Source organism: Rhodofomes roseus, assembly GCF_022264815.1.
Source record: "Rhodofomes roseus strain CIRM-BRFM 1785 chromosome Unknown C8Q71scaffold_2, whole genome shotgun sequence".
NCBI lineage: Eukaryota > Fungi > Basidiomycota > Agaricomycetes > Polyporales > Fomitopsidaceae > Rhodofomes > Rhodofomes roseus.
Window position 1 is genome coordinate 1,743,969 of NW_025952958.1, and position 22,613 is coordinate 1,766,581.

A 22,613-nucleotide genomic window follows, 5' to 3' on the forward strand; every position below is an offset into this window, starting at 1 on the left:
GTACATCCTTATACGAACACACTGACGAGCGTCATTAGGGGGACATCCAACCCTTAACTATCATGTTACTGCAACTACTACAACGATGGCTAGATGCAGCAGCCACCATACTTTGGCATGTAGTATTCGCAGCGGTAAGCAGCTTGAAGTTGAACTCGAACTTGAACTTGAACTTGAACCATTATTTACCGTCTGCGGCCCAGGCTGGCACGTCGTAATGTTCATAGCTAGCAGCTCGTTGCCAGCCCTCACAAAGTAATAGTCACCTGCAGATAACACATGTTTACAGCGCATTCGGTAAAATTTTCATCTCAAAATGACACGTACCATACACAATACCGGTGAGGTTGTTGTGGTCAGGATTGTTCACAGTTCCGTTCGCGAGCAAGCTCTGCCACGACGGCTGCCAGGCAAGCTCCGTGTTGGCCCGTAAGAGCTGTTGAGGCACATGTCAGCGATGGAGGTACACAGCAGAATCGAAGTGGAGACACACGTCGATGGCAGCCTCGATGTAATACTGATATCCTGTTGCGTTCGATGGCGTCAGCGAAGCCTCTTGTTGAGCGAGGAGTATGAGGCCGTTAGCCGCAATCATGGCCGCTGAGGAATCCGCAGGTCTAGGCGGCGTTAGCGGAGCATTGAAGTCCCTGTACGTCGTTCGTCAGATTGTCCCAGCCACGAGTCAATACAATTTTACCATGGCACCACACCATCGTCGGGTAGGTGATCGAGGAAGTAGGAGGCCATACGTCGCGAGGTCTCCAGATAGTCAGTAATATTTGTATGCATGTACACTATTGCGGAACGTTTAGCCACGGAGCGAGCGATCGATGGATGTTTGTGCCTACTATTGGCGAATCCATAAATTCCCCATGCTTGGCCTCGGCTCCAAGTGCTGTCGAATACTCGTGAGCGAGTGCCAGAGGAGTTCCAGGTGAACTGTGCTACCTCGAGTCTGAATATCCTTGAGCCGTGAAGCTTGCGATCACGTCGCCGCTTGTAGCGTTGTACTCGACAACGTGGAAGGAAGAGCCTGTACGACTCTTAGCCACGCGATAGCCTCAAGCGGTGATATGATTACCATCTGGACGAACGTGGTGCTGCATTGTCTTGTTCGCATGAGAAACAGCCATATCCACTAGCGTCTGGTTGCCTGTGAGAGCCGCAGATACAAAGAACAGCTAGAACGAGTATGAATGACCAGACTCAACAGACGTAGGACCAGGTGCTCACCTCGAGGTTCATCATGTTGTCGATAATTACCTTCCATGACAAAGGTCGTAAATAGACTGCACGAGGGACACATGCGGGCACACATACTTCGAAGTCGACAGGATTCGGCGTGTCCCAGCTTCTCGTACACCCAACAATCGGACTGAACCGTGCAGCCAGATCCGCCGCAAACTGGTTGATGGCAGTAATGGCCGTCTGGTTCGTTGGATTTCTGTCAAGCTTACAAGTCAATAATGGCATAATTCCATGCGGGAGCAGTACCTACACCTGCAGTTCATCCATGAAAGGAAAACTGACAAAACCGACGTCGTGCTCCAATGTGTTGTTCTTCTCGAGAGAAACCTCTGCTGAACTCCACTGACGACCCAAGGCCAACCACTCTGAAGCATTATCCGCTCCCCAGTGACAAGACTGGGCACGGTCATATATAGCATAGAGAGTAGCAGGGAAGAACCCAGTGGTCCAAGTGTCAGGGCTGAAGTAGAGCCAATCCCCGACCGTACGGTCCGTGTACTGAGGATACTGCATAGGATTCGGGGGTGAGAGAGCGGTCGTCCGAATTTTTTCAGCTACCAGAGGTGAGTAGAGCTCTGCTGGTGGGCTCGAGAAGGAGCCGACAGCGACTGAGGCACCAGAGAGCAAGAGACCTAGGGCAGTAAGCACGGACATTTTGGTGGTGCAGACGAAGGACAAGGGTGCATACGTTTCATCTATGTCGCTACGGTTATATATGGACCCACGCACGCATCGGCCCGTTACTCTTTCGCACTGCGCAACTGACTGTTCAGCGTGCTCGCGACCCGTGATCATCACCCTCGGGGCTGCCACATATGTCAGTAAGGCACCAATTGTCGAGTCGTTGCGCACGCAGAGGGCCAGCCTGCCGAGCGTGAAGGCCAGTGATCAGGATGCCTCGGCGGCCAGCGCTGGCCCAGGTGAGGAGGTGAACATTCGCCGACTTGCGGGAAAGCAGACGCCGTACGCATGCGACTCGCTCGGAGTACACTTCAAAGAGCACGACGGTTTGATGTACCATTTGGCTGTCCAATGAGCTGTGCTGTGACTAGGAGCATACAGATGAAGCATTAGTTAGGCTTGCCAGCCTTGTGTTAGGGATCAGGGAAAGACTTGGCCGCTGCGCGGCGCAGAGTCGCGACGCGCGTCCGGCGGAGTTTCAGTTGGCCACACGCATCCTGCCTGTGCAGTACAGCCAGCTACGCTTTGCACGCAGTCTCCTCCCTCCATCTCTTCCTCCCCTTTCTTTCTGTTTCCTCCCTCGTCTGCACCATGGGTACCACCACAATCGGCTCGGAGATTGTCAGCGTCATCAACAAGCTGCAGGATGTCTTCTCTGCTGTCGGCTCTTCGGCGTCCCAGATAGACCTCCCGCAGATCTGCGTGCTCGGAAGTCAGAGCAGTGGCAAGAGTAGTGTGCTTGAGGTGTGTCGTGTTACCAGTGATGCTGAACGCTTGTGACGTCTGTTGTTTCGTTCATAGAACCTGGTAGGGAGGGACTTCTTGCCACGGGGCACGGGTATCGTGACACGACGACCACTGGTGAGTATATCGTCTGCCTCGAGCATTACTATCTCTGACTAGCATTAGGTCCTCCAACTCATCAACCGACAACCGACTGGACAAACGAATGGGGCTGGTACGCGCCGTGAACGCACATCGCTCCGCCTATCGAGCTCACTTGCTTTGACATAGCCAACATCAAAAGCGAGGACCCCAATGCCAACCCCGACGAGTGGGGAGAATTCTTACACCTGCCGGGAGAGAAATTCTACGACTTCAACAAGATTCGGGTAGAGATTGTTCGCGACACGGAGGCGAAGACTGGCAAGAACGCGGGTATCTCACCACTGCCCATCAACTTGCGGATATACTCGCCGAACGTCCTCACGCTAACGCTCGTCGATCTTCCTGGGTTGACGAAGGTCCCCGTTGGCGACCAGCCGCGAGACATCGAGAAGCAAATCAAAGACATGCTGTTGAAGTTCATCTCGAAGCCTGCATGTATCATCCTTGCCGTCACCGCCGCGAACACGGATTTGGCCAACTCAGATGGTCTCAAGCTCGCGAGGGAGGTGGATCCGGAGGGTCAGCGGACAATCGGTGTGTTGACGAAGGTCGACCTGATGTGAGTACGACGAAATCTTGGCTGGAATACTGCCTAACAATGCGTGAAGGGATGCCGGAACGGATGTCGTGGACATCCTTGCTGGGCGCATCATTCCTCTCCGACTGGGCTACGTCCCAGTGGTGAACCGCGGCCAGCGTGATATCGACTCAAACAAGCCCATCAGCGCTGCTCTGGAGTACGAAAGACAGTACTTCGAGAATCATCCTTCGTACAAGGGCAAGGCGCAGTACTGCGGCACACCCTTCTTGGCGCGGAAGCTCAATGTCGTACGTCTCTACGTCATGCTTCACGTGCAGGTGGCTCTCTTACAATCCTGCTCGTTAGATCCTCATGGCGCACATTCGCGCGACATTGCCAGACATCAAGGCGCGCATCTCACAACAACTGCAGAAATACAACGCTGAGCTGCTGAGCTTGGGTGGCACCCTTGGTGACAGCTCCGCCAATGTTGTGCTTTCCGTGATCACCGACTTCTGTTCCGAATACCGGACGGTGATCGACGGTAACACGAACGACCTCTCTCTGAACGAACTGTCAGGTGGTGCTCGAATCAGCTTCGTCTTCCATGAGCTGTTCAACAATGGTATCAAAACCATCGACCCCTTCGACTTGGTCAAGGACGGTGACATCCGGACCATGCTATACAACTCCTCTGTAAGTGGGAAGGCCAGATCCCAGAATGACGCTCACACGCAATCGCTTTTAGGGCTCAACGCCCGCTGTCTTCGTCGGGACACAAGCCTTCGAGGTCATTGTGAAGCAGCAGATCAAGAGACTGGAGGACCCCAGCTTGAAGTGCTGTCAGCTCGTATACGACGAGCTGATTCGTATCCTGGGACAGGTCTTGAATAAGATCGTGCGTTTAATGTGCTCTGTCTGCTAATTGCTCCCCTGACACCTGGACCGGGCCGTGTTATAGCAAGCGTTCAGGCGGTTCCCAGCCCTACGCGATCGCTTCAACTCCGTCGTCGTGAACTTCTTCAAGACCTCCATGAACCCCACTACCAAACTTGTCTCAGATCTCGTGTCGTGAGTAGTTCTGTCGTGGACGTTCGCGGCGATGCCTGATGTGCCCTTTGTAGTATGCAAGCATGCTACGTCAACACGACACATCCGGACTTCCTCAATGGTCACAGGGCCATGGCGATCGTGCAGGAGCGGCTGAGCGTGAACAAGCCGGCACAGTCCACGCCTGACCCGAAGACGGGCAAGCTTGCCCCTGGCCAAGTCAACAACAACAAGGATCTCGACGTCGAGGTGAAGCAGGACAACAGCTTCTTTGGATCGTTCTTCTCAGCTGGCAAGAACGCGCCGAAGAAGAAGGGTGTCGCTGCGATGGATGCGGTGAGCTCGGAGTTGCCCTACCTCCTGTGTACCTGACTGATTGATGCGTTACAGCCGCCATCCATCATCCGTCCTCAGGCTGCCTTGAACGAGCGGGAGACGATGGAGACGGAGGTCATCAGTAGGTATTGCCGACATCTTTGATGAGCGTCGCTGAACGTTTGTTGTCTCAGAGCTGCTCATCCACTCGTACTTCAACATCGTCAAGCGCGAGATGATTGATATGGTCCCGAAGGCCATCACCTTGACGCTTGTTAACCACTCGAAGGAGAACCTCCAGCGGGAGCTCCTGCAAGAGCTGTACAAGCCAGAGGTGCTCGATGACTTGCTCAAGGAGTCTGAATACGTCGTCAGCCGCAGGAAGGAGTGCGTTTCGATGGTACAGGCACTCAACAAGGCCGAAGAGTAAGTGATCCCTGTGTTCTGTGTTCTCAGGAACGTCGCTGACCGTGCGGCTGTGTAGGATCGTTGCTGGCGTCTGATCTGTTGCAAGGTCTTGACGGGTTTCCTGCTTTCCCAATTCCTTTGAACAGCTGTCGCCGTCGCATAATGCGTACTATAGTAATACCCGGTGTATATGGATGCTGGCGCCGTAGAATCCTCTCTTCCTCCCTCTTGGCGGGATCTCATGTACACTCCCTTATGTCGTTTGGTCTATTCAGTGTTCAGCTTGTACCCCAGGAGATGATCGGCGTTGAGCGTTGAGCGTCTTACGACACAGCCGGATTACAAAACACGGAGAATGTATTATAGCAACAACAATTCTTGACGTACAACCTTCCAATTCCTTCTACCCAGTTCGCAATTCATACTGTTAGATGCTCCGGGACTCCACCAGTGCTGTTCCTGGCCTAGCCTGGGATCATGCACCGTAGTTGAGACGGAAGATGTCGTTGAAGCTGAGGCGCCATGAGTCGGTATGCGGTCGAGTCAGCGCTGCGCCACACTTACACATAGAAGCTGCCGCCCTCAGGAACGAGCTGGAAGACCTGACTGAATTGCAGGGGGTGCTGATTGTCATCCACCTACAGGGATGTGGATAGTCTGAGTTCGGGGGAGGCTATATGGGGACACCGAACGCACCAGCAGAAGGCCGGTTACGCTGACAATCATGTTCGACAGCGTCGGGTCGGACGGCTGCGCGTCCAGCGTGGTGACCTTGTGCTGCACCTTATCGAAGGGGAGCGACTAGCGGCCGTGCGAGGGACTGGTCAATATAAGGACGCGTCGTACGGATAGTCAGGCTTACGGTGAGCTTCTCGGCGATGTCGGAGGCTCCTAAGATTTGGTTGCCCTCCCACGTCAACATCGAGTTGGGTCGCTGTACCAACGTTGGAGAGGCGTTCATCAGGACCACTCGTTTGCAAAGATCGCGTTAATCAACGCGGAGGCGGTCGACGCACGTAGAGGCCCTGCAGATCGGCACGGTTCGTGTCGAAGGTGGTATAGTAGAAATCGGTGAACTGCTTGGCGACGGTATTGATGTCGGTCATGGCGAGTACTATGCTACAGACAGAGGAAAGGAGAAGGGGGACGGAGGAAGTGGAAGGCGCGGTGCAAGATGCGGAGGAGGCAGAGATCGCAAAAAGATCGGCACGCGAGCGAGCATGGGTCGCGCCGCACGAGGGCGCGTTGATGTGCTCCCACAGTTACGGCAGACTGATGGGAGTAAGTAGCGAATGAATGGGGATAAGAAAGAGGATGTAGTGCAGTATAAATTGGGCTGAAAGGTCTATACTGGCGACGATCGAGAGAAGGATGTCGGCAGCCTTCAACTACAATCCGGGCACGCCCATGTCCACTCCTCTTCCCCCCATGATCCCCGTCGACTCAATGGCGACCCGCCCGGGCATGCGCCGCAAGTCGTCAGCCCAGAATCTTCTCTCCTCCTTCAAGACTAGGGATCCGTCTGCCCAAATCGGAAGCGTATCCTCGGCAACTGGCCAGCAGTTCGCGTCTGCTTCAACTCCCACTGCGCCCAGCATGCCCCTGCCCCGCGACTGGGATGTGCAGTCCGGCGGGTCTGACCCCTCCGTCACGTCCTCTGGCGCTTCTGCGGCGACCAATGGTTCGCTCGCGCAAGGGACGTCGGTTGAGATGTTGAGGGAACTCGTGAAGAAACGAATCATCACGCTGACCTATCTGCGCAACGTGCACGAAGGGTACGTGAGTCTGTCGGTCTCTCGCTGGCAGAGACTGAACGGCCGTGCTCAGTCGGACACACTGGTTTCACACAATTCTCATCACCAAGAGTGATCTTGAACGAATATTCTCAAATACTGCCATGAAGAACCGGTGCGTGCTCGTGTACTGTCCAACCATGTGTGCAATTGTGAAACAAGTCACGCAGAACGTATCGATTTGCTATGCTAGGAATGGCGCTTGCCCACCTGTTTGATGTGAAGGATCCAGCAGACCTGCTGCGCGGTTTCTCCAACGTCCTCAACGAGTATGAGGGTCTGAAGGACGTTCCGAGGGATAAGGACGAGAACGATCGACCACGTATGGTGCGTGCCCTGGTCTCTGTCCTCACGCATATCTAGCTCATACGTATATAATGCCTAGCGTTTGTTCAGGACAAGGCCAAACAAAAGGCAGCCTGGCGCTACCGACTACGCATTCTCCTTTGCGGACTCGTCCGATGCACCATATCTCACAATGCCCCATGTTGTGCGTGCCTCGTTCATCTATTGTTCGGGCTTCTTGTGACCGTACTTGCCTCCAACTCTAGCCCTTTCCACTCGACTACCACCAAACGCTGCTCTCATTGCTCGACGTCCTCTCTGAGGTGTACAATAAGATATCGAAGATCCTGGGGCCGTCTCCGTTCCCGAATTCTGGCCACCATATGATGGGACCTCTAGGGTTGCTTTCCCCTCATCCAGGTGTCTCATACCTGTTTGCAGGCGCGGAGACAGCGCCGACACACGAGGGAGAAGCCAGTTTGTGGGGTATTGCCAACGCTTCCGGGCAGGGCACTCCGGCTGCACTAGGTGGGAGTGGAGGGAACGTGCTCTACGGAGGTGCGCTGGGAAGCCCACCGCCCAGTTGGAGTACAGGCTTGGGGGATACGGTCAAGCAGATCGACAACAAGCTCAAGGTGAGTCAAGACGTTCGCTCCAAGGTGACTTACGAGCTCACATCGCCGCAAGAAAATCATTGCGACGTTGCTCAAAGAGCTTGATGACTTCGCGCGAGTCAACATCAAGGACGAGCTGGCGTCGTTAGACCCACTTCTGAGAAACGTCGCAGTGCCGGAGGAACCTCGCGAGCAGTACGAGTACGAGTGAGCGATAGATGGACACGTTCGGTGAGGACATTGTGACTTTTGGTTGATATCTTTATACCTGTATCTATATACCGTGTACACCAGTAGCTCTAATGCGTGTAATGTGCTCAACAGGATCCATCTTCAGCGCTTTAGCCCTTGAACGTTTAGGTTCGAGCGCGTCAATGCGTGGCCACCGGATTTGGCGACTGCCAGCGCACCGTAGACAGGGCTTGGACAATGCCCATGTCGACAAGCGCGGCACGCTCGCGGCATACCGACGACGCCCGCCATACACATAAGAAGACAACACCGCTGTCACGTAGCGTGCGCCGTATGGTCTTCATCACGTAAAATTGCTAGAAGCCGCGAATCCTGGGACGCCAGCGCCTGATATTCGCCGCAAAACGTGTCAGTCGAGTCATATCCATGCACAGCGAGTGCCAAAAGGACAAGACAGTGGAACGGGAGCGAAGCAAGGTGCAGCGAGCTTGGTTCTTCGGGCGGGGAGTGCACAAGATGCAGTAGAACGACGACACGTCGAACAGCGGTGGCAACGGGCGCTCCTCAGGACAAAGATATGCCGTATTTGGTGATGGCTGATTATAAATCCGTCAGAAGTTGAGTCGGAGTTTGAAAGCCGTCAGGTATATAAGAGCGGGCTCGCGCGGGCCAACCGCCCTCTTGCCCAATCCCGTGCTACCGAGATTACTCCCACGCTCGCGCTTCTGCGTCTTCAGCAATTTACTTTGTTGAACCCATCCTCTCGGTTGCCGTACACACTCCTCTGACCCTCTCATCATGTCTAACAACTTCGCTGCCCTGCCGTCGCGCCAAGTGACGTTCTCTCGGCCGGCGAACGTTGCACAGCAGCCCTACCAGCAGATCCAGCAGCAGCAAGCTGCCAATACCGGCCTAGCGCTTCCATACTCCTCCAACCCTTACCTGCCAGGTCCCTCTGGTCAGAGCAACCTCGCACTTCCGAATGCCGTGCCCTCTATCAACCCCTACCAAACGCAACAGCAGGCTCAGCAGCAGCAGCAGCAACCGCCGTCTTTATACCCTCAGAGCCAGACGCAGGCACAGACCCAGCCTCAGTCGGCCTTGTCCTCTCAGACGGTCGTTGCCAGCCAGCCAGCACCTCTTGCCGGCCCCTCGACACCGGGTCCCAGCGCTGTCCCTGCCACTCCTGCGCCACTCACGCTCGAGCAGCAACATATCACTGCGGTCGAAGGCATCGTCCCGACGCTGCAAAACATCGTCGCGACGGTCAACCTGGACTGTCGGTTGGATCTGAAGACGATTGCGTTGCATGCGCGCAACGCCGAGTACAACCCCAAGGTTTGTACTGCACTTCTCTGATCCAGTGTGAATGTCGGACTTCTATCCGCATTCCACTTTGTAGCGTTTCGCCGCGGTCATCATGCGTATCCGCGACCCGAAGACAACCGCGCTCATCTTCGCGTCCGGCAAGATGGTCGTCACCGGTGCGAAGAGCGAGGACGACTCGCGGCTTGCGTCGCGCAAGTACGCTCGAATCGTCCAGAAGCTGGGCTTCGACGCCAAGTTCTCGGAGTTCAAGATCCAGAACATCGTCGGCAGTTGTGACGTGAAGTTCCCCATCCGTTTGGAGGGTCTCGCGTACAGCCACGGACAGTTCAGTAGCTATGAGCCAGAGGTAAGTGGTGTTGTCGTTTGTGACGTAGTGGCCAGTGGCTCACGAGGATAATTAGCTGTTCCCTGGTCTCATTTACCGTATGATCAAGCCCAAGGTCGTCTTGCTCATTTTCGTCTCGGGCAAGATCGTCCTCACGGGTGCAAAGGTAATTTTCACTCGCCTATGGACATGACTCCATCGTTCGCAGAGTTGTTGCTGACCATGTCTCCTTATCGGCCTAATCAGGTTCGAGAGGAGATCTATACCGCGTTCAACACCATCTATACGGTGTTGTGCGAGTTCCGGAAACCATGAGCGTTCCCCCGCGCTCGTCCGCGCCGCTCCGTCGCATCCGACTTCGATCGCCCTCCCTGCTTGGTGGAGTGGTGGAAGAGGGTGGCTGGACCACGGGCATGCGGCGCGGACGGATAGAAATCGACAAAATTATGGACCTTCCGCCGTATGAAGCTGACACTGTCCTCCCATTCCCTTGCATGCCATAGTCTAAATCCGTTAGTAGGTAGTACACATATGTTTATTCTGTCGTAGGTTCACTAGCATTGTATCAAATACACAAGCATTGGTTCGGTTAATCGTGTATACATCGCGTGTGTTGCGTGAAGTCCGCGTTGACGTCGGTTTTCCGGCGCGATCGTAAGGGGAGAGCTAGCGAGGGAAGATCTCCTGAGATTGAGTCTGTTCAGTCGCCTGCCGAGTCATTTTCCGAGCAGCTTCAGCCCGAACAAAGGCCTTGGCTCTTTGATCTCATACCACCGCAGCGCATTGCTGTATCCTGAACAGGAGCATAATCGGAGGCGAAAGGTCAAGATGACTACAGGTCCTTCTCTCGTGGTGCCCGACGAGTTGTCCGGAGACTCACCTGCCCTTTACCACAGCTGCCGATGTTACATCTTCGCTCGCGAAGGCATCCCTAGACGAGTACGCTATGCATCTGTTCTCTAATGCATATGGCTCACGATCCATAGCGCATCGACCGCTCAATCACCTTCTGTCCTGCTCGCGCAAGTGTCTACAACATCGCAAGAGACCTCGTCAGCCGACGGAGGCGCAGCCGCCCCGGCCATTAAACCAGCTCAGGAGGGCGCGCACGTCCAGGTCGTCACGCCCTGGGACGTCGAGGGCGCCGTTACGGACGATGGCAAGCAGCTCGCGATCGACTACGACAAGCTCGTTGACCAGTTCGGTACGCGGAGGGTGGATGCGGCGGTCCTGGAGCGATTCGAGCGGTTGACGGGCCATCATCCACACGTGTTCCTGAAGAGAGGGATGTTCTTCTCGCACCGGTGCGTCGATACCAGAGCTATGATCGTTCCTCCAGGATTGAGCTCGTTTGCAGTGACTTCGATAAGATTCTGGATCGCTACGAGCAAGGAAAGCCATTCTTCCTGTACACCGGGCGGGGGCCGAGTAGCGATAGCATGCATCTGGGGCACATGGTGCCCTTCGTTTTCACAAAGTGCGTTTCCGCCAGCCTTGTAGGGGCGACTCTGTCCTGAGGGTAGCCGAGATGGTTGCAGGACGTCTTTGATGTACCTTTGGTCGTACAATTGACTGGTGCGTCACAGACCACTCCGATCGTGATGCGTACTGAAAACCTTCCGCAGACGACGAGAAGTTTCTCTTCAAACATGAGCTCAAGCCTGAGCAGACGTACGAGTTCGCACGACGGAATGCGCGGGATATCATCGCCGTCGGGTTCGACCTCAAGAAGACGTTCATCTTCAGCGACTACGACTACGTCGGAGGCGCGTTCTACAGGAACGTCTCCAAGATCTCCCGCCAAATCACCATCAACCAGGCGAAGGCTACGTTCGGCTTCAACGACTCGTAAGGATCCCTCTGCTCCCTCGGCGCTCAAGCGACTAACCTACAATCCTCCAGCGACAACATCGGCAAGATCCACTTCGCCTCTATCCAAGCCGCGCCCTCCTTCTCCAACTCCTTCCCGCACATCTTCGGCACCGTCTCGAACATCCCCTGCCTCATCCCCTGCGCGATCGACCAGGACCCGTACTTCCGCCTCACGCGCGACGTCGCCGTCAAGCTCAAGTATCCCAAGCCCGCGCTCCTCCACTCCAAGTTCTTCCCCGCGCTCCAGGGCCCGCAGACGAAGATGAGCGCGTCGGACGTGAACTCGAGTATCTACATGAGCGACACGCCTGCGCAGATCAAGAACAAGATCAACCGCCATGGTTTCTCGGGGGGACAGGAGACGGAGGAGGAGCATAGGCGCTTGGGCGGGAACCCGGATGTGGATGTTGCGTATCAGTACCTGGGCTTCTTCATGGAGGACGAGGAGGAATGGGTAAAGCTAGGAGAGGTGCGTATTTTTATGCCCATTTTGAAGAGGCACTCGTTGACTTTATCCATGCAGGAGTACCGAGCTGGTCGCTTGTTGACCGGCCAGTTGAAGGCGAAATGTATTCAGCTCCTGCAAGACTTCATCAAGAACTTCCAGGAGGTTGGTGCCGATCCCACCATCCTCGTAGTTTTGTCACTGAAGCGACCGACGCACCTCTACAGCGGAAAGCAAAGGTTACCGATGCGGATATCAACGCATTCATGGACTCGAGTCGCAAGATTGAGCCTACATATGGCAAGAGCAAGGCCGCCCCCGCATCGTGAACTTGAGTAGCGAGTCAAGTATGGTGTAGGAAACGGGAGAAGGCAACAAAAACATGTTGTACAGTTAGACGCATCTACAGTCATGCTAAAGGATGACACTTTCGTGTTTCGCGTCCGTGAGCCGTAGGTCTCGGCAAGGATATCATCTCGAGCTCGTGGTCTCTCGATCGTATTGGCCAGCGCATAGACATTGTTCTTATAGTGGCTCCTGCGTAAGCCATCGCTGGACCATTTCTAGCGTCTCCTTTGGTTTGTCATAAGGTGCCTACATGATGTGCGCGCTGGTGAGCATGTGTTGCAGAGGTCAGGTTGATAGACAGACCATGTGTCCGGCGCCGTGGATAGTCGCAAAGGTGAGTGGTCCGGCAACTCTCGTCTTTCCTGCGACTCTGCCTTCTACAGTCCACTCCTCGAGGGGCTGCCCGACAAACTGCTTCTGGCCGCTCCACTCCATAGCGAGCGTCATACGTTCTTGCCCGATCTACAAATCTCATGAAGTTCAGTAACATCATATAGCCGTCATCGCTTACCCAGTTGCACAGGACGTCGTTTACGCCGACGTAGGTCAGCACACGGACTCCTCGCTCGAGGAGCGCAGCGACATAGTGGTGTGCAGGGAACATCCGATCTCCATTGGCCCAGAGGGTGGTGAGGAAGCCGTGATTGATGTTCGTGAAGTTGGGCGGCACTGTAGGATCGACACCGAGTTGGATGCGGATGTCAGACCTGCTTAGATATGCCGTGATGTCTCTGAGGGACGGGCGGCGTGTTCAGAGGCAAGTTTTCAGAATACGCCACACACGCACTTTGTGACCGGATAGCACAGTGTATCGTTCCACTCGCCGCCACTGGGGACTCTCAGTCATCGTCCAGGGCGATTAACGTTCCGTTAGTGCTCACCATCGCATAGTCAAGTCGTACGGATTCACACCTGCGCGCCATCAGCCCCAAAGCGTTAGCTCTCAAGTGGAGGGCAGACTAACCCCATGGAAACGTAGCGAGGAGTTCTTGCTCGCAGAAGTCGTCTGCGGCTTTGCAGTTGATGCTTTCATAGCGGTCAAAGCATGACTCCTTCAGCCACTTCTCGCATCTGGCTAGCTGACGAGGCGGTGGGTGAGATGCGCGGTATGATTCCCTGGGGATGTACATGCAACGTTACTCACTGACTGTTTCAACCGAACGCATGACCTGGGCCTGTTGTTTCATTTATGACCTTTGTAGTAGGGGTGTAACGCACTTGATGTCTTGTATGGGTGGTACGGTTCTTGAGGTACAGCGCATGTCGTAGTACGCGGAGAATATCGACTCAAAATCCGTCAGACCATTCCCTGAGGATGGTATTAAAAATTAGTTGTGGAAGCGAACCCTGTACGTACCCAACATGATGGAACTCAAGTTCACTGGATGCATACCGGCCTCAACGAGACGAGGGTTCTGGTCATGCACTTCTGAAGCCACGACAGGAATGAAACGTCCCTGATCGGACATCCGAATTGAGACTCGCTGTCATATAGACGTGCAGCGGAGTTGATTGTGCTTACAGCATAGGATTCCCCGGCCATGTGAAGCGGTCTGCCGCTGAACTCAGAGAAGTACTCGAAGAATATCGCGAAGAATGCGGCAACATCCTTTGCTGCCTCAAATGTCGTGCTCTGTTGGATAACCCTCAGGTGGTACTGCGCTCTAGTAGGGAGCCTTGACTTACAACTGCTTCCCCGTACTCTGCGTACGAGTACCCGACTCCAACCGGTTGGTCAATGAAAATCATATTGGCGTTGCTATTCCATGAATCTGGGTTGTAAGCCGTGCTGCTTGATTTGACAACTAGGCAGGGGCCTAGCGACGACAATCGCGCGTCTCGGTACGTCAACGGGTAGAAGAGACAAGCAAGAGTCGCACCTAGCTCCATGAACAGCCCTGTTGCGGCAGAGCCTCCGTTCATCCACGATATGAAGTCATCTTTGAGCGGATCTCGTCTACTCTCGAAGAAGTAGAAGAATAGATGACGGGCCTCGACATCAATATATCCTGTATAGGCTCTACAACAGGACTCGCGGTCAAAAACGACGTATGATTGTCAGTCTACAGACCGCGCACCTGACAGTTCCGTCGCAGAAGTCCGACTTCTTGATACGGACAGTGTGATGCGGGAATGCGGGATGTAGCAACGTCGTGTGTTGAAACGTGGAGATATTATCGAGCTTATGGCCGCCCGGCGTTGGTACGAACAACTGATCCTGCTTTTGAGTGTGCGCGATGCTCGCAAACAATGCCTTTGGTTTGAACGCAGCAGCGAAGTTACGCCTGTCATCGCGGCCGCCAAATCTGAATGGCGGCAAAGTCTTGCCAAATGAAGTGGCGCAAGCCTCAGAATCCCTTATCCCTGTGGAACCTATGGCAAGCGCCGTTGCATGCAGCAGGACCAGAGGCAACAGGAGCATAGCCTTCTGCAAGACACTTGGACGGTGCATGATGGCCATCAGCGAAAAGGCAGAATCAAGGTCAGGACAGCGCTGTGATGACGACCGAATATATAGCTTACCCATCAAGATTATGTCAGCTCGCAGCAGCGATGGCTAGACATACGCACGTTGTGCAGACTCCAATACGTCTGCAAGATAATTGTTGGGCTGGAAAGTCAATCGTTTGCAAAGCAAGCGATACGACTGCGTTTCACGAGATCGTAAGAGCGTGGCAGGGGAGCACCATGTACGAGGGAGCTTCGACTTACCGTGGCAGTGCTAGAGGCGCGATAGAGTCTGACGAACAGAATACATTCAAGTGCCGGCAACGACAACATACCAAACAGGGCGAACACTACAGATGCGCAAACCCTGTGTCTGTGTACTCGTCATCGTCATCAACCTCCCCATCTTCAGGACCTAGGTCTCCGTCCTCGTCCTCGTCTTCCCACTCGTCCTCTGCGCTGTCCGACTTGCCGTCCGAGCCATAGCCATAATCAAATTCTTCGTGCTCCTTGTCCTCACCAGCAATGTCTTCGTCTACATCTTCGTTGTCATTGTCCTCGATCTCGTGAGCTTCCTGCGCAACTGCCAGCGATGTGTCACCGCGTGGCACATCGGGTTCTGAGGCTGTACCTGTGGGAATGTCAGAGTCCTCTGACGAGTCATCGTCTGGACCAGCCTCCGGTTGTGATCGCTCGTGCCGCCGGTTTGCAGCTATGTGGCTGTGCGACACAGTCCCTTGGTGTCCGGGTGCCTCCCCCGGCAAGTATCGCATGAACATATCACGATCAACGAACCTGAACGGTTGCGGAGTAGGTAAGCATGGCTCAAGGCATAAATTATCAGCAGTCGACTCACATGCCCACGTAGTAGTACATATAGTCCAGGTCGTCTTCCTCAGGACGTCGAGCGCATGGCGATGGCGGCAGGAGGTCACTTACTTGTCCATAGGAATATGCCGGTATGATATGTGATGCTCGCAAAACGAGTGCTGGGTCGAGGAAGCCGAAGGCATAAGGGTCGTCGTCTGGAACAAAGCCCAAGCGATGCAGACGACGCGTCTTGAATCCACCGGGTGCCGTGAGATCTCGTCCATACCATCGCACCCAGAGTACGTCCATCTTCTGGCATTTGTCCGGCACAGAAGGATCGGTGGAGGCGAGCTGAACATGGACGTGGAACATCGCAATGACTCGTGCATACCAGTACGGGTGCTCGCTCGCGGCATTATCGTCTTCATGTGCGAGGAGCATGATGTTCGGGTGCGTCCTCGGGTTAATAGAATCTTGTCCGCGTCGCATGTCGTACGTTGTGTAGTTGACCCGGAGTACCTTGTGGAGGTACATTCGGTCCTTCGCAATGGTGAGACGGCGGCGTTCCGCAGGTCCGAAGCCATGATCCTCGTCACCGTTGTACTCCAGATTGAGCAGTCGCCCCAACAGGTGGTCCTTGAGGTGCGGGAGAAAGTCCTGTGAGACTAAGATTAGACGAACAACGGCACTGTTCAGCAATATGATGACATACCTTTGTCGCTGGATCGTCACGATTCTTTTGCAACCACATGGGAATGTTTTCCCAGTATCGCTGCTCATCCGACATTTGATATCGGCTCTCAGGCGATGTCGGGGGTAGGAATTCGCTGTCTGTGAAAGGAAGAACAGCCCCACGACGTGTGTCTGGGACGTGAAGCTTGGTACTTGTTCCTCGAGCCTCTGCTGTCGAGCGGACTGGCGCTTGGCGGGGCAAGGGCTGCCCCCGCGCGATCCTGGAACGCTTTCGGATCTGGTGTAGCAGGCGTTCACGTCGCTGCCTCTTGCCAATCTGAAATGCAAAGTTACTACTCTTGTTCGTCCGGGGGAAGTATCGCTTGATGCGGCAGTGCTCGCGTTCGCCCTGTGATCCAGTGCTATCGGTCAGGGACCACCAACCGATCACTGTTCAGTCACTCACATGCTGTGTTGACGATATGTCCATCGTCCCTGTCGCTCTGATCAAGTATGGATAGTCACCGAAAGAGTGCCATTTGTACGTTGCTAGGTTGAACTTTACGATGCGAGCACCTCCTGCGGTTCGGGCTGTGCGAGAGACTGGTACACTGGCAGCTTTCTGTTTCCCTTTTGATCCAGCCTTTGCGGCTGCGGCAGCTTGTCGGCGACCCCGCGCTGCAGTCTCTCGGGGCAGTTCCTTGGTTTCGTAGGCCGGACACGTGATGGTCTCGAACCTGCGCATCGCCTTGCCGAGAGTCTTGACGGATTCTTCGAAGAGCGAAAGGGTGCGCTCGGTGTGGAGGCGGAGTTTGGCAAAGGCATGCCACTCTGCAAGAGCGAACAGGACATCGAGGACAATGTCATCATGGGGTGGCGGGAGCATGCTGTCGACAACAGGGATGATGCACTATAGAATATAGGGTATCAGTATGAATATTCCGCTGATGAGCTACTGCCTGCCAACCTCAGGCAGAATGTCTTCGTACATGCGTGCAGCCATTTGCTTGAGATCAGAGACATTGTTGCTGAATCGGCGAATCGTGTCACTACCATACGTTGGCACTTTGCGAAACCTAGACCGAGTCAATGCAATGAAGACGATGGGACAATGACAGGCTTACCTCCGGTTGAACACTGCGAGACGGCGGAGAAGGAAGAGAATGCGAAGGAGGTGGATGAGGAAAGCCTTCCATACTCCGAGTTCAAATTCATGCATTACATCAGCGACGAGTAGGCGATAATGATTGAAGCGAAGTGGCCGTGGAAGGCTCTGTGAAAATCTCGAGAATGCACTCTGCTCAGGTCGACGATCAGTGACAAGAGGTGGTATCAATGAAGACCTAACACACCTGAATCGGCAGAAGAGAACGCGACTGTAGGACTTTGTCGATGCGTTTGCTGTTGGGCTTGTATCCATCCTTGAAAATCCAACTCCGCGTCGCCTTGATATCGTACTGGATCGGCTCAGTGTCGATGCGACTGTGGTCCTGTCGCTGCTTGAGATCCCTGCTTGTTCCCATCAATCGCATGTCGGATTTCTTGACATAGCAGCGTGGACATGGGCATTCGGCCAGGTAGCGAATGCATGCAAGAAGGATCCTATAATGCTATTCAGTGAGTTGCGACTCAATTTTGGGTCCACACGTCACGCACTTTTCGGGGTAGTCTGCGGAGTAAGTGAAGAACCGTGGAAAGAGGCGGCGGAGGATCTTGTCCCCACACATCCACAGCAGCCCTTCCTCATATGCTTTCCTGAATTCCGGGTCCATGAGAAGAGTCCAGATCGCGTGCATGATCTCGCGGCGACAAAATCGGAGTGTCTCCTCTGTCGCTGGACTGTCGTGAACTTGTTCATACCAATCCTGGAAGCTGTCTGGTAACTGTGATCACAAGTCAGCATCATGTAGTGAGACGCAACACTAGAGCACGACCTTTGGAATGTATGCGAGATGATGTGCAGAGAACGAATTCGGTTTTGCTCGTACATACTTGGACACGAAGCCAAAGAACACATAAATAGGCCAGAGCGAGGCCGATCCAAAGGAGGCGAGATGTGTAGAGTCGGACCAGATCATGATAGGCACCATTGCGACTTCGACGCCAGGTGGGTCGTTGCAATGGTCTCGGGCCCAGGCGCGGATCCGAGCATCCTCGTCAAGCGCATCTTGGCAGTTGCATACGTCGCTGTACATCCGCACATCCTCGGTGAGCGGTCGGCCCTGCGCGTCGATACGAGAGTCATCGACAGGCCGCTTCCAAATGTACTCGTGAGGGATCCAGTTGTACGTTGTGGCATCAGGATCGCTGGCTGCTTCCTTGACGGTGTCGAGGAAGCTACGCACGTATACGTTGTCGATGACGAACTGCGGGGCATCAGCCTCAGAAGCATACTTCGTGCGCTCCTTTGGGACCGACAGCGAGATTGAAACCCTCCGCCAGCCATCTACAGTCTGCAGCGAATCGTTGGCGACATCGAGCGCATCAAGCCGCGCAGTCTCGCGGGCTATCTTGAAGCCGCGGAGGTCGTCACAGTTGAACTCCTTGGCGAGAATAACCTCGTCGACAAGGCGTTGGACCTCTGCGTTTGACTTCATGTTCGAGCCGGTATGCGCCCACTCCATGAGAAGGAATGAGCTGGGATTCAGGAATGGGAAGAACCAGTTGCCGCGATCTGGTTTGGCCGACCCAGGCTTTTGCTGAGGAGCCGAGCGCACGCGCTGGACGACTGCGCGACCAAACCCGCGAACAGATGCTCCAGCGGGGCGCGGCTTATGAGGGACCGGGAGCGTGTCGTCGCATAGTTGAAGGAGACTTGCCTCATCGTCAGGTTCGCGCTGAGGGACTGTGAAATAGCGGCGGTAGACTCCGAAGTGATTTGGTGTTGTTCCGTGTGCTTCCGGCACGGCAGGAGGGCTGGGGGATGCTGTGCGATCCATTGGTGTAGTTTGGGGAGACGCAGGTGGCGAGACAGGAGCATTCGCACTCTCGGCCCCGCGCGCCAGAAGAGTCACCGTGGCTTGTGCGAGTATATGCGCAGGAAGACCACTCGTCGATGAGGGCAGAAAGTCCTGGAGGGCACGCGGGGGACGTCTGACACGACCAGAGCGACTCACAGCAAGTGGCGGAGGAGACGGCGGTGCCGGGGGCTCAAGTGGTTCAGCAGGCGGTGGCGTCGGAGGTACTTCGTGGGATGAGCCCTCAACAAATTCAGGGCCTGCAGCTCCGCCAAACTGTGATAAAATCAGAGTATGTACTACAGAGACAACGCTCATGACTCACCTCATTGCTCGCTTGCCTGATCGTTGCTCTCTCCTGCGGAATGTCCTGCGATACGCTTTTCCTCGGCAGTTTCGACGACTTCGCTTTCATGATCACAGCTCTCTTGCGGACGCCTAACACGCTGAGTTCCTTGAGATTGGCGCATTTGACGCGGTGGTTCCCAATAGCGCTGTCCGAGTAGTTTTTTCCGCATCCAAAGCAGGTCTCAGGCATGGCTGAGGAAGGTAAGACGGGTACTCGCCAGGACTTGGACGCGTCTCGCGCGTTGCGCGGATGGGTCATGTGACCGCATAATCGCCAGCGCAGCGGCCAGCCGACGACTGGCGCGCAACGCCCGCTCTCTCTCTTAGGCACCACTTCCACTCCTCTCTGACGACGGCGAGCGTTCTATCAAGATTCCGATGGCTTGATGAACGCACGAAGAGGTACGTGTCTGAAGATGTTATGTAGTACATTTGTTAAGAATGACTTGCGACCAGTGCAGAATCCATCCAGCCAGTGATTACAGGCAAAGAACCGCGCGGGAAGGGAGCAAGCAGCAGAGCTGACGGGAGTTTGTGGTGGTACAAGGGATGTAGGCCGGTATGTCGCAATGGTTCTTCAGTATTTGCCTGCTACTCACAAGCCGTCACATAGTTTTGAACGCACTCGCCTACGTCCCCCACTCCCGCTCAGCCCCAGAGCAAGTTCCCGTTCTCGCAGTTCAAGCCCGTTTTCCAGGTGCCCTCTACCTCATCTCATTCTCCGCAGTCCTCGACGACCCGCTCCTCGACCAGCGTCCCCCTCTCGCCGTGCCCTCGATCGACCTCTATACACCCCCACCCTGGTTTGGACCGGCTAGCCAGCTGGACCCCAGGGTGGTGCGTTGCATCCCCCCTGGTTCGGACCGGCGAAAGCTGGACCCCAGGGGGCCCATCTCCCAGAAAATCGCCACTGGTATTCCCCCACTCTCAGCGCACGTTTGCACCTGCTGCGATGCGGTGCTATGCCCTGCTAGCTCGCCGGCGAGTAGTGGACTCCTGGCGCGGACCACGGGACACACAAGCGGACGCCTGCACGCCCGCTTCCTCCACATCGGTGCGCAATCCCGCCGGCAAGGAGTTCTTCACTGACCCGGAGGGTCTCGAGGTCCGTCTGTTGACGTTGCCCCACTCCCATGCCCGCTGACACTCCCCCAGCGTACCCCAGCCCTTCGTACTTGACCTCAGCAAGTGCGGTTCGTGCTGACCCAGCAGAGCACTCGCACGTCCGCCGCCGCGCGTCCGCCGCCCGCCCCTGCCCACCCGTGTCGCGTCCACCACTGGTCGAGCCCCGTCGCCGCGTTCGGCAACACCTACGTCTCGCGCTTGCGCTCCGACTCGTCCGTGCACCGCACCGGCGGCAGCGCGCGCCCGACGCTGCTCCCCATCGGCGAGCGCCCCCACTCCGTGCTCGTCCCGCGCTCGCCCGAGGGGCGCACGTCCGACACCCGCCCGTTCATGACGCGGACGCACTTCGGGCCGCTCCCCAGCGGCATCGTCCCCGTCACCGCGCGCCTGCCCGTCACCGGCACGGGCGACACGCCCGTCGACTCGCCGGACCTGCTCGACTTCATGTTCCCCGTCGCGCCGAGCGCGTCCATCTCGCACTCCATGTCCTCGTTCTCCGGCGAGAGCTCGAGCCGCTCCGGCCGCTCCGGCACGCAGCCCGCGCCGCTCGCGCTCGCGATCCTCGACCGCCACGCGGGCCTCCCGACGCCGACGCTCACGTCCAGCCTCGAGTCCGGCATGCCCGCCTCCGCGAACCTCCCGCCGTTCCCCGAGACGCCATACGCGTTCAGCGTCGACCGCGTTCATCACGTGTCGCTGCCACCTCACCGCCCACCGCTGTTGCTGTCGTCCTCCCCGAGCCCGAGATGCCCTCACCACCAATGCCGCCGCCACCGATGCCACGCACTCGCCGCCGTCGTCCTCCCACCCACCGCACTCGCCGCCGTCGTCCTCCCACCCACCGCACCCCCCACCGCCTCCCGTCGCCCCCACGCACCCGCCGCTAGCTAACACTCACCCACTGCCACGCACCACCCGCCGCCGCCCGTCATGCCGCCGCTGCCCGCCTAGCCACGTCCTCGCGTCGCCCGCACGCACCGTCGCCCGCACTCCACGTCCGCCGCACCGCCCACACCGCTCAAGCATCAGCCCGGCCCTCCTGTCCTCGACCGCACCGCTCCCATGGAGGGCGACTCACAACCCGCACCGAAGCTCCCGAGGCACTCTGCAAGGCCACAGGCGGTTGATGCGCCTGCGCGAGCAGAGTTTGCATTCGACGGTATGGAGGAGGCGCTGGACGCGTTTGGGCACGGAGAGTTCGTGGTGATGATGGACGACGAGGGGCGGGAGAACGAGGGCGACTTGATCATCGCGGCAAGCGAGGGGTCCACGGAGAAGATGGCGTGGATGATCAAGCATACTAGGTGCGTTCATCGCACAGAAGGTGTGCGCGAGCTGACATGTCCGCACGCAGCGGGTACATCTGCATCGCGCTCCCGGGGGAGTGGCTGGACGAGCTCGCGATCCTGATGATGGTCTCTGACAACCAGGATCCACACCGGACGGCGTACAGTCACAGTAGACTACAGACACGGTGCGCCCACCCGTCCTCCTCCCTCGCCGCCGACCGCCGCCTCCCTCACCTCCCCGCCACGCCCGTCGCCCACCCATCGTGCGCATCCTCCAGCTGCATCCCTCACCGCGTTGCGTCGCCCGTACGCACCGCGCCCGCATTCGGATTGCACGCGAGTCGTTAGCGCCTGCGCAGGGCTCTGCGCGGGCGCTCCCCGGTCCGCGTCCGCCATCGTGCGGTTACCACCATCCCCCGCCATGCCCACCCACCGCGCGTGTTCGCCGACCACCATCGCGCTCCTGGTACGCCTAGCTGCCCAACCTCGCATCGCCCCCACGCGCACTGCGCGGCATGCCGCTGGCCACGGGGATGGAGCAGGGGCGCGTGCGGTGTGCAGACCAGCCGCCCGCGTCGCCCCCACCCGCGTTGCCCCCGCCGTCACCCACCCGCGTTGCTGCCACCCGCGTCGCCCCCGCCGCCACCCGCC

The 22,613-nt window shown here is 56.4% G+C and overlaps 10 protein-coding genes across 10 annotated transcripts; 6 read left to right on the forward strand and 4 right to left on the reverse strand.

The window, feature by feature from the left end:
• Nucleotides 1–60: 60 nt before the first annotated feature.
• On the reverse strand, nucleotides 61–1,902 carry C8Q71DRAFT_698838 (d-4,5 unsaturated-glucuronyl hydrolase-like protein; the record flags this gene model as incomplete). The annotated part of the gene is made up of 9 exons (XM_047920036.1): nucleotides 61–266; nucleotides 328–436; nucleotides 494–647; nucleotides 698–895; nucleotides 949–1,033; nucleotides 1,082–1,181; nucleotides 1,234–1,263; nucleotides 1,321–1,444; nucleotides 1,499–1,902. 9 exons carry the CDS (start codon nucleotides 1,900–1,902, stop codon nucleotides 61–63), a joined length of 1,410 nt encoding a protein of 469 aa, XP_047784032.1.
• Nucleotides 1,903–2,386: 484 nt separating this feature from the next.
• Nucleotides 2,387–5,395, forward strand: C8Q71DRAFT_230281 (Dynamin central region-domain-containing protein). Its single transcript, XM_047917164.1, has 12 exons — nucleotides 2,387–2,673; nucleotides 2,731–2,790; nucleotides 2,839–2,887; nucleotides 2,944–3,376; nucleotides 3,426–3,645; nucleotides 3,704–4,033; nucleotides 4,086–4,235; nucleotides 4,299–4,408; nucleotides 4,462–4,723; nucleotides 4,778–4,844; nucleotides 4,897–5,128; nucleotides 5,187–5,395. The coding sequence occupies exons 1-12, from the start codon at nucleotides 2,521–2,523 to the stop codon at nucleotides 5,203–5,205; spliced, it is 2,085 nt and encodes a 694-aa protein (XP_047784033.1). The 5' UTR covers nucleotides 2,387–2,520; the 3' UTR covers nucleotides 5,206–5,395.
• A 54-nt stretch (nucleotides 5,396–5,449) lies between these two features.
• Nucleotides 5,450–6,468, reverse strand: C8Q71DRAFT_735460 (nuclear transport factor 2). The gene is made up of 5 exons (XM_047922478.1): nucleotides 6,127–6,468; nucleotides 5,973–6,044; nucleotides 5,807–5,911; nucleotides 5,675–5,748; nucleotides 5,450–5,622 (listed from the first exon to the last, which is right to left on the reverse strand). The coding sequence occupies exons 1-5, from the start codon at nucleotides 6,214–6,216 to the stop codon at nucleotides 5,586–5,588; spliced, it is 378 nt and encodes a 125-aa protein (XP_047784034.1). The 5' UTR covers nucleotides 6,217–6,468; the 3' UTR covers nucleotides 5,450–5,585.
• Nucleotides 6,469–6,481: 13 nt separating this feature from the next.
• C8Q71DRAFT_853497 (uncharacterized protein) lies at nucleotides 6,482–8,013 on the forward strand (the record flags this gene model as incomplete). Its single annotated transcript, XM_047926947.1, has 6 exons — nucleotides 6,482–6,885; nucleotides 6,938–7,018; nucleotides 7,074–7,230; nucleotides 7,289–7,393; nucleotides 7,455–7,823; nucleotides 7,876–8,013. 6 exons carry the CDS (start codon nucleotides 6,482–6,484, stop codon nucleotides 8,011–8,013), a joined length of 1,254 nt encoding a protein of 417 aa, XP_047784035.1.
• A 670-nt stretch (nucleotides 8,014–8,683) lies between these two features.
• On the forward strand, nucleotides 8,684–10,248 carry C8Q71DRAFT_735465 (TBP-domain-containing protein). Its single transcript, XM_047922479.1, has 4 exons — nucleotides 8,684–9,332; nucleotides 9,397–9,669; nucleotides 9,725–9,814; nucleotides 9,895–10,248. Exons 1-4 carry the CDS (start codon nucleotides 8,793–8,795, stop codon nucleotides 9,961–9,963), a joined length of 972 nt encoding a protein of 323 aa, XP_047784036.1. The 5' UTR covers nucleotides 8,684–8,792; the 3' UTR covers nucleotides 9,964–10,248.
• Nucleotides 10,249–10,476: 228 nt separating this feature from the next.
• C8Q71DRAFT_853499 (tryptophanyl-tRNA synthetase) lies at nucleotides 10,477–12,294 on the forward strand (the record flags this gene model as incomplete). The annotated part of the gene is made up of 9 exons (XM_047926948.1): nucleotides 10,477–10,486; nucleotides 10,545–10,587; nucleotides 10,635–10,952; nucleotides 11,006–11,125; nucleotides 11,177–11,223; nucleotides 11,274–11,496; nucleotides 11,551–11,989; nucleotides 12,044–12,130; nucleotides 12,193–12,294. 9 exons carry the CDS (start codon nucleotides 10,477–10,479, stop codon nucleotides 12,292–12,294), a joined length of 1,389 nt encoding a protein of 462 aa, XP_047784037.1.
• Nucleotides 12,295–12,392: 98 nt separating this feature from the next.
• Nucleotides 12,393–14,933, reverse strand: C8Q71DRAFT_230714 (serine carboxypeptidase). The gene is made up of 14 exons (XM_047917165.1): nucleotides 14,837–14,933; nucleotides 14,392–14,751; nucleotides 14,194–14,333; nucleotides 14,000–14,130; nucleotides 13,836–13,946; nucleotides 13,671–13,770; nucleotides 13,532–13,622; nucleotides 13,458–13,482; nucleotides 13,278–13,392; nucleotides 13,195–13,225; nucleotides 13,101–13,142; nucleotides 12,825–13,044; nucleotides 12,617–12,775; nucleotides 12,393–12,559 (listed from the first exon to the last, which is right to left on the reverse strand). Exons 2-14 carry the CDS (start codon nucleotides 14,733–14,735, stop codon nucleotides 12,491–12,493), a joined length of 1,578 nt encoding a protein of 525 aa, XP_047784038.1. The 5' UTR covers nucleotides 14,736–14,751; nucleotides 14,837–14,933; the 3' UTR covers nucleotides 12,393–12,490.
• Nucleotides 14,934–15,111: 178 nt separating this feature from the next.
• Nucleotides 15,112–18,867, reverse strand: C8Q71DRAFT_794206 (uncharacterized protein; the record flags this gene model as incomplete). Its single annotated transcript, XM_047925527.1, has 9 exons — nucleotides 15,112–15,556; nucleotides 15,618–16,228; nucleotides 16,284–16,652; nucleotides 16,710–17,153; nucleotides 17,211–17,319; nucleotides 17,368–17,540; nucleotides 17,596–17,845; nucleotides 17,900–18,126; nucleotides 18,178–18,867. 9 exons carry the CDS (start codon nucleotides 18,865–18,867, stop codon nucleotides 15,112–15,114), a joined length of 3,318 nt encoding a protein of 1,105 aa, XP_047784039.1.
• A 1,242-nt stretch (nucleotides 18,868–20,109) lies between these two features.
• Nucleotides 20,110–21,564, forward strand: C8Q71DRAFT_877712 (uncharacterized protein; the record flags this gene model as incomplete). Its single annotated transcript, XM_047928428.1, has 3 exons — nucleotides 20,110–20,461; nucleotides 20,523–20,653; nucleotides 20,734–21,564. 3 exons carry the CDS (start codon nucleotides 20,110–20,112, stop codon nucleotides 21,562–21,564), a joined length of 1,314 nt encoding a protein of 437 aa, XP_047784040.1.
• Nucleotides 21,565–21,735: 171 nt separating this feature from the next.
• On the forward strand, nucleotides 21,736–22,310 carry C8Q71DRAFT_853502 (DHBP synthase RibB-like alpha/beta domain-containing protein; the record flags this gene model as incomplete). The annotated part of the gene is made up of 2 exons (XM_047926949.1): nucleotides 21,736–21,977; nucleotides 22,028–22,310. The coding sequence occupies 2 exons, from the start codon at nucleotides 21,736–21,738 to the stop codon at nucleotides 22,308–22,310; spliced, it is 525 nt and encodes a 174-aa protein (XP_047784041.1).
• Nucleotides 22,311–22,613: the final 303 nt, after the last annotated feature.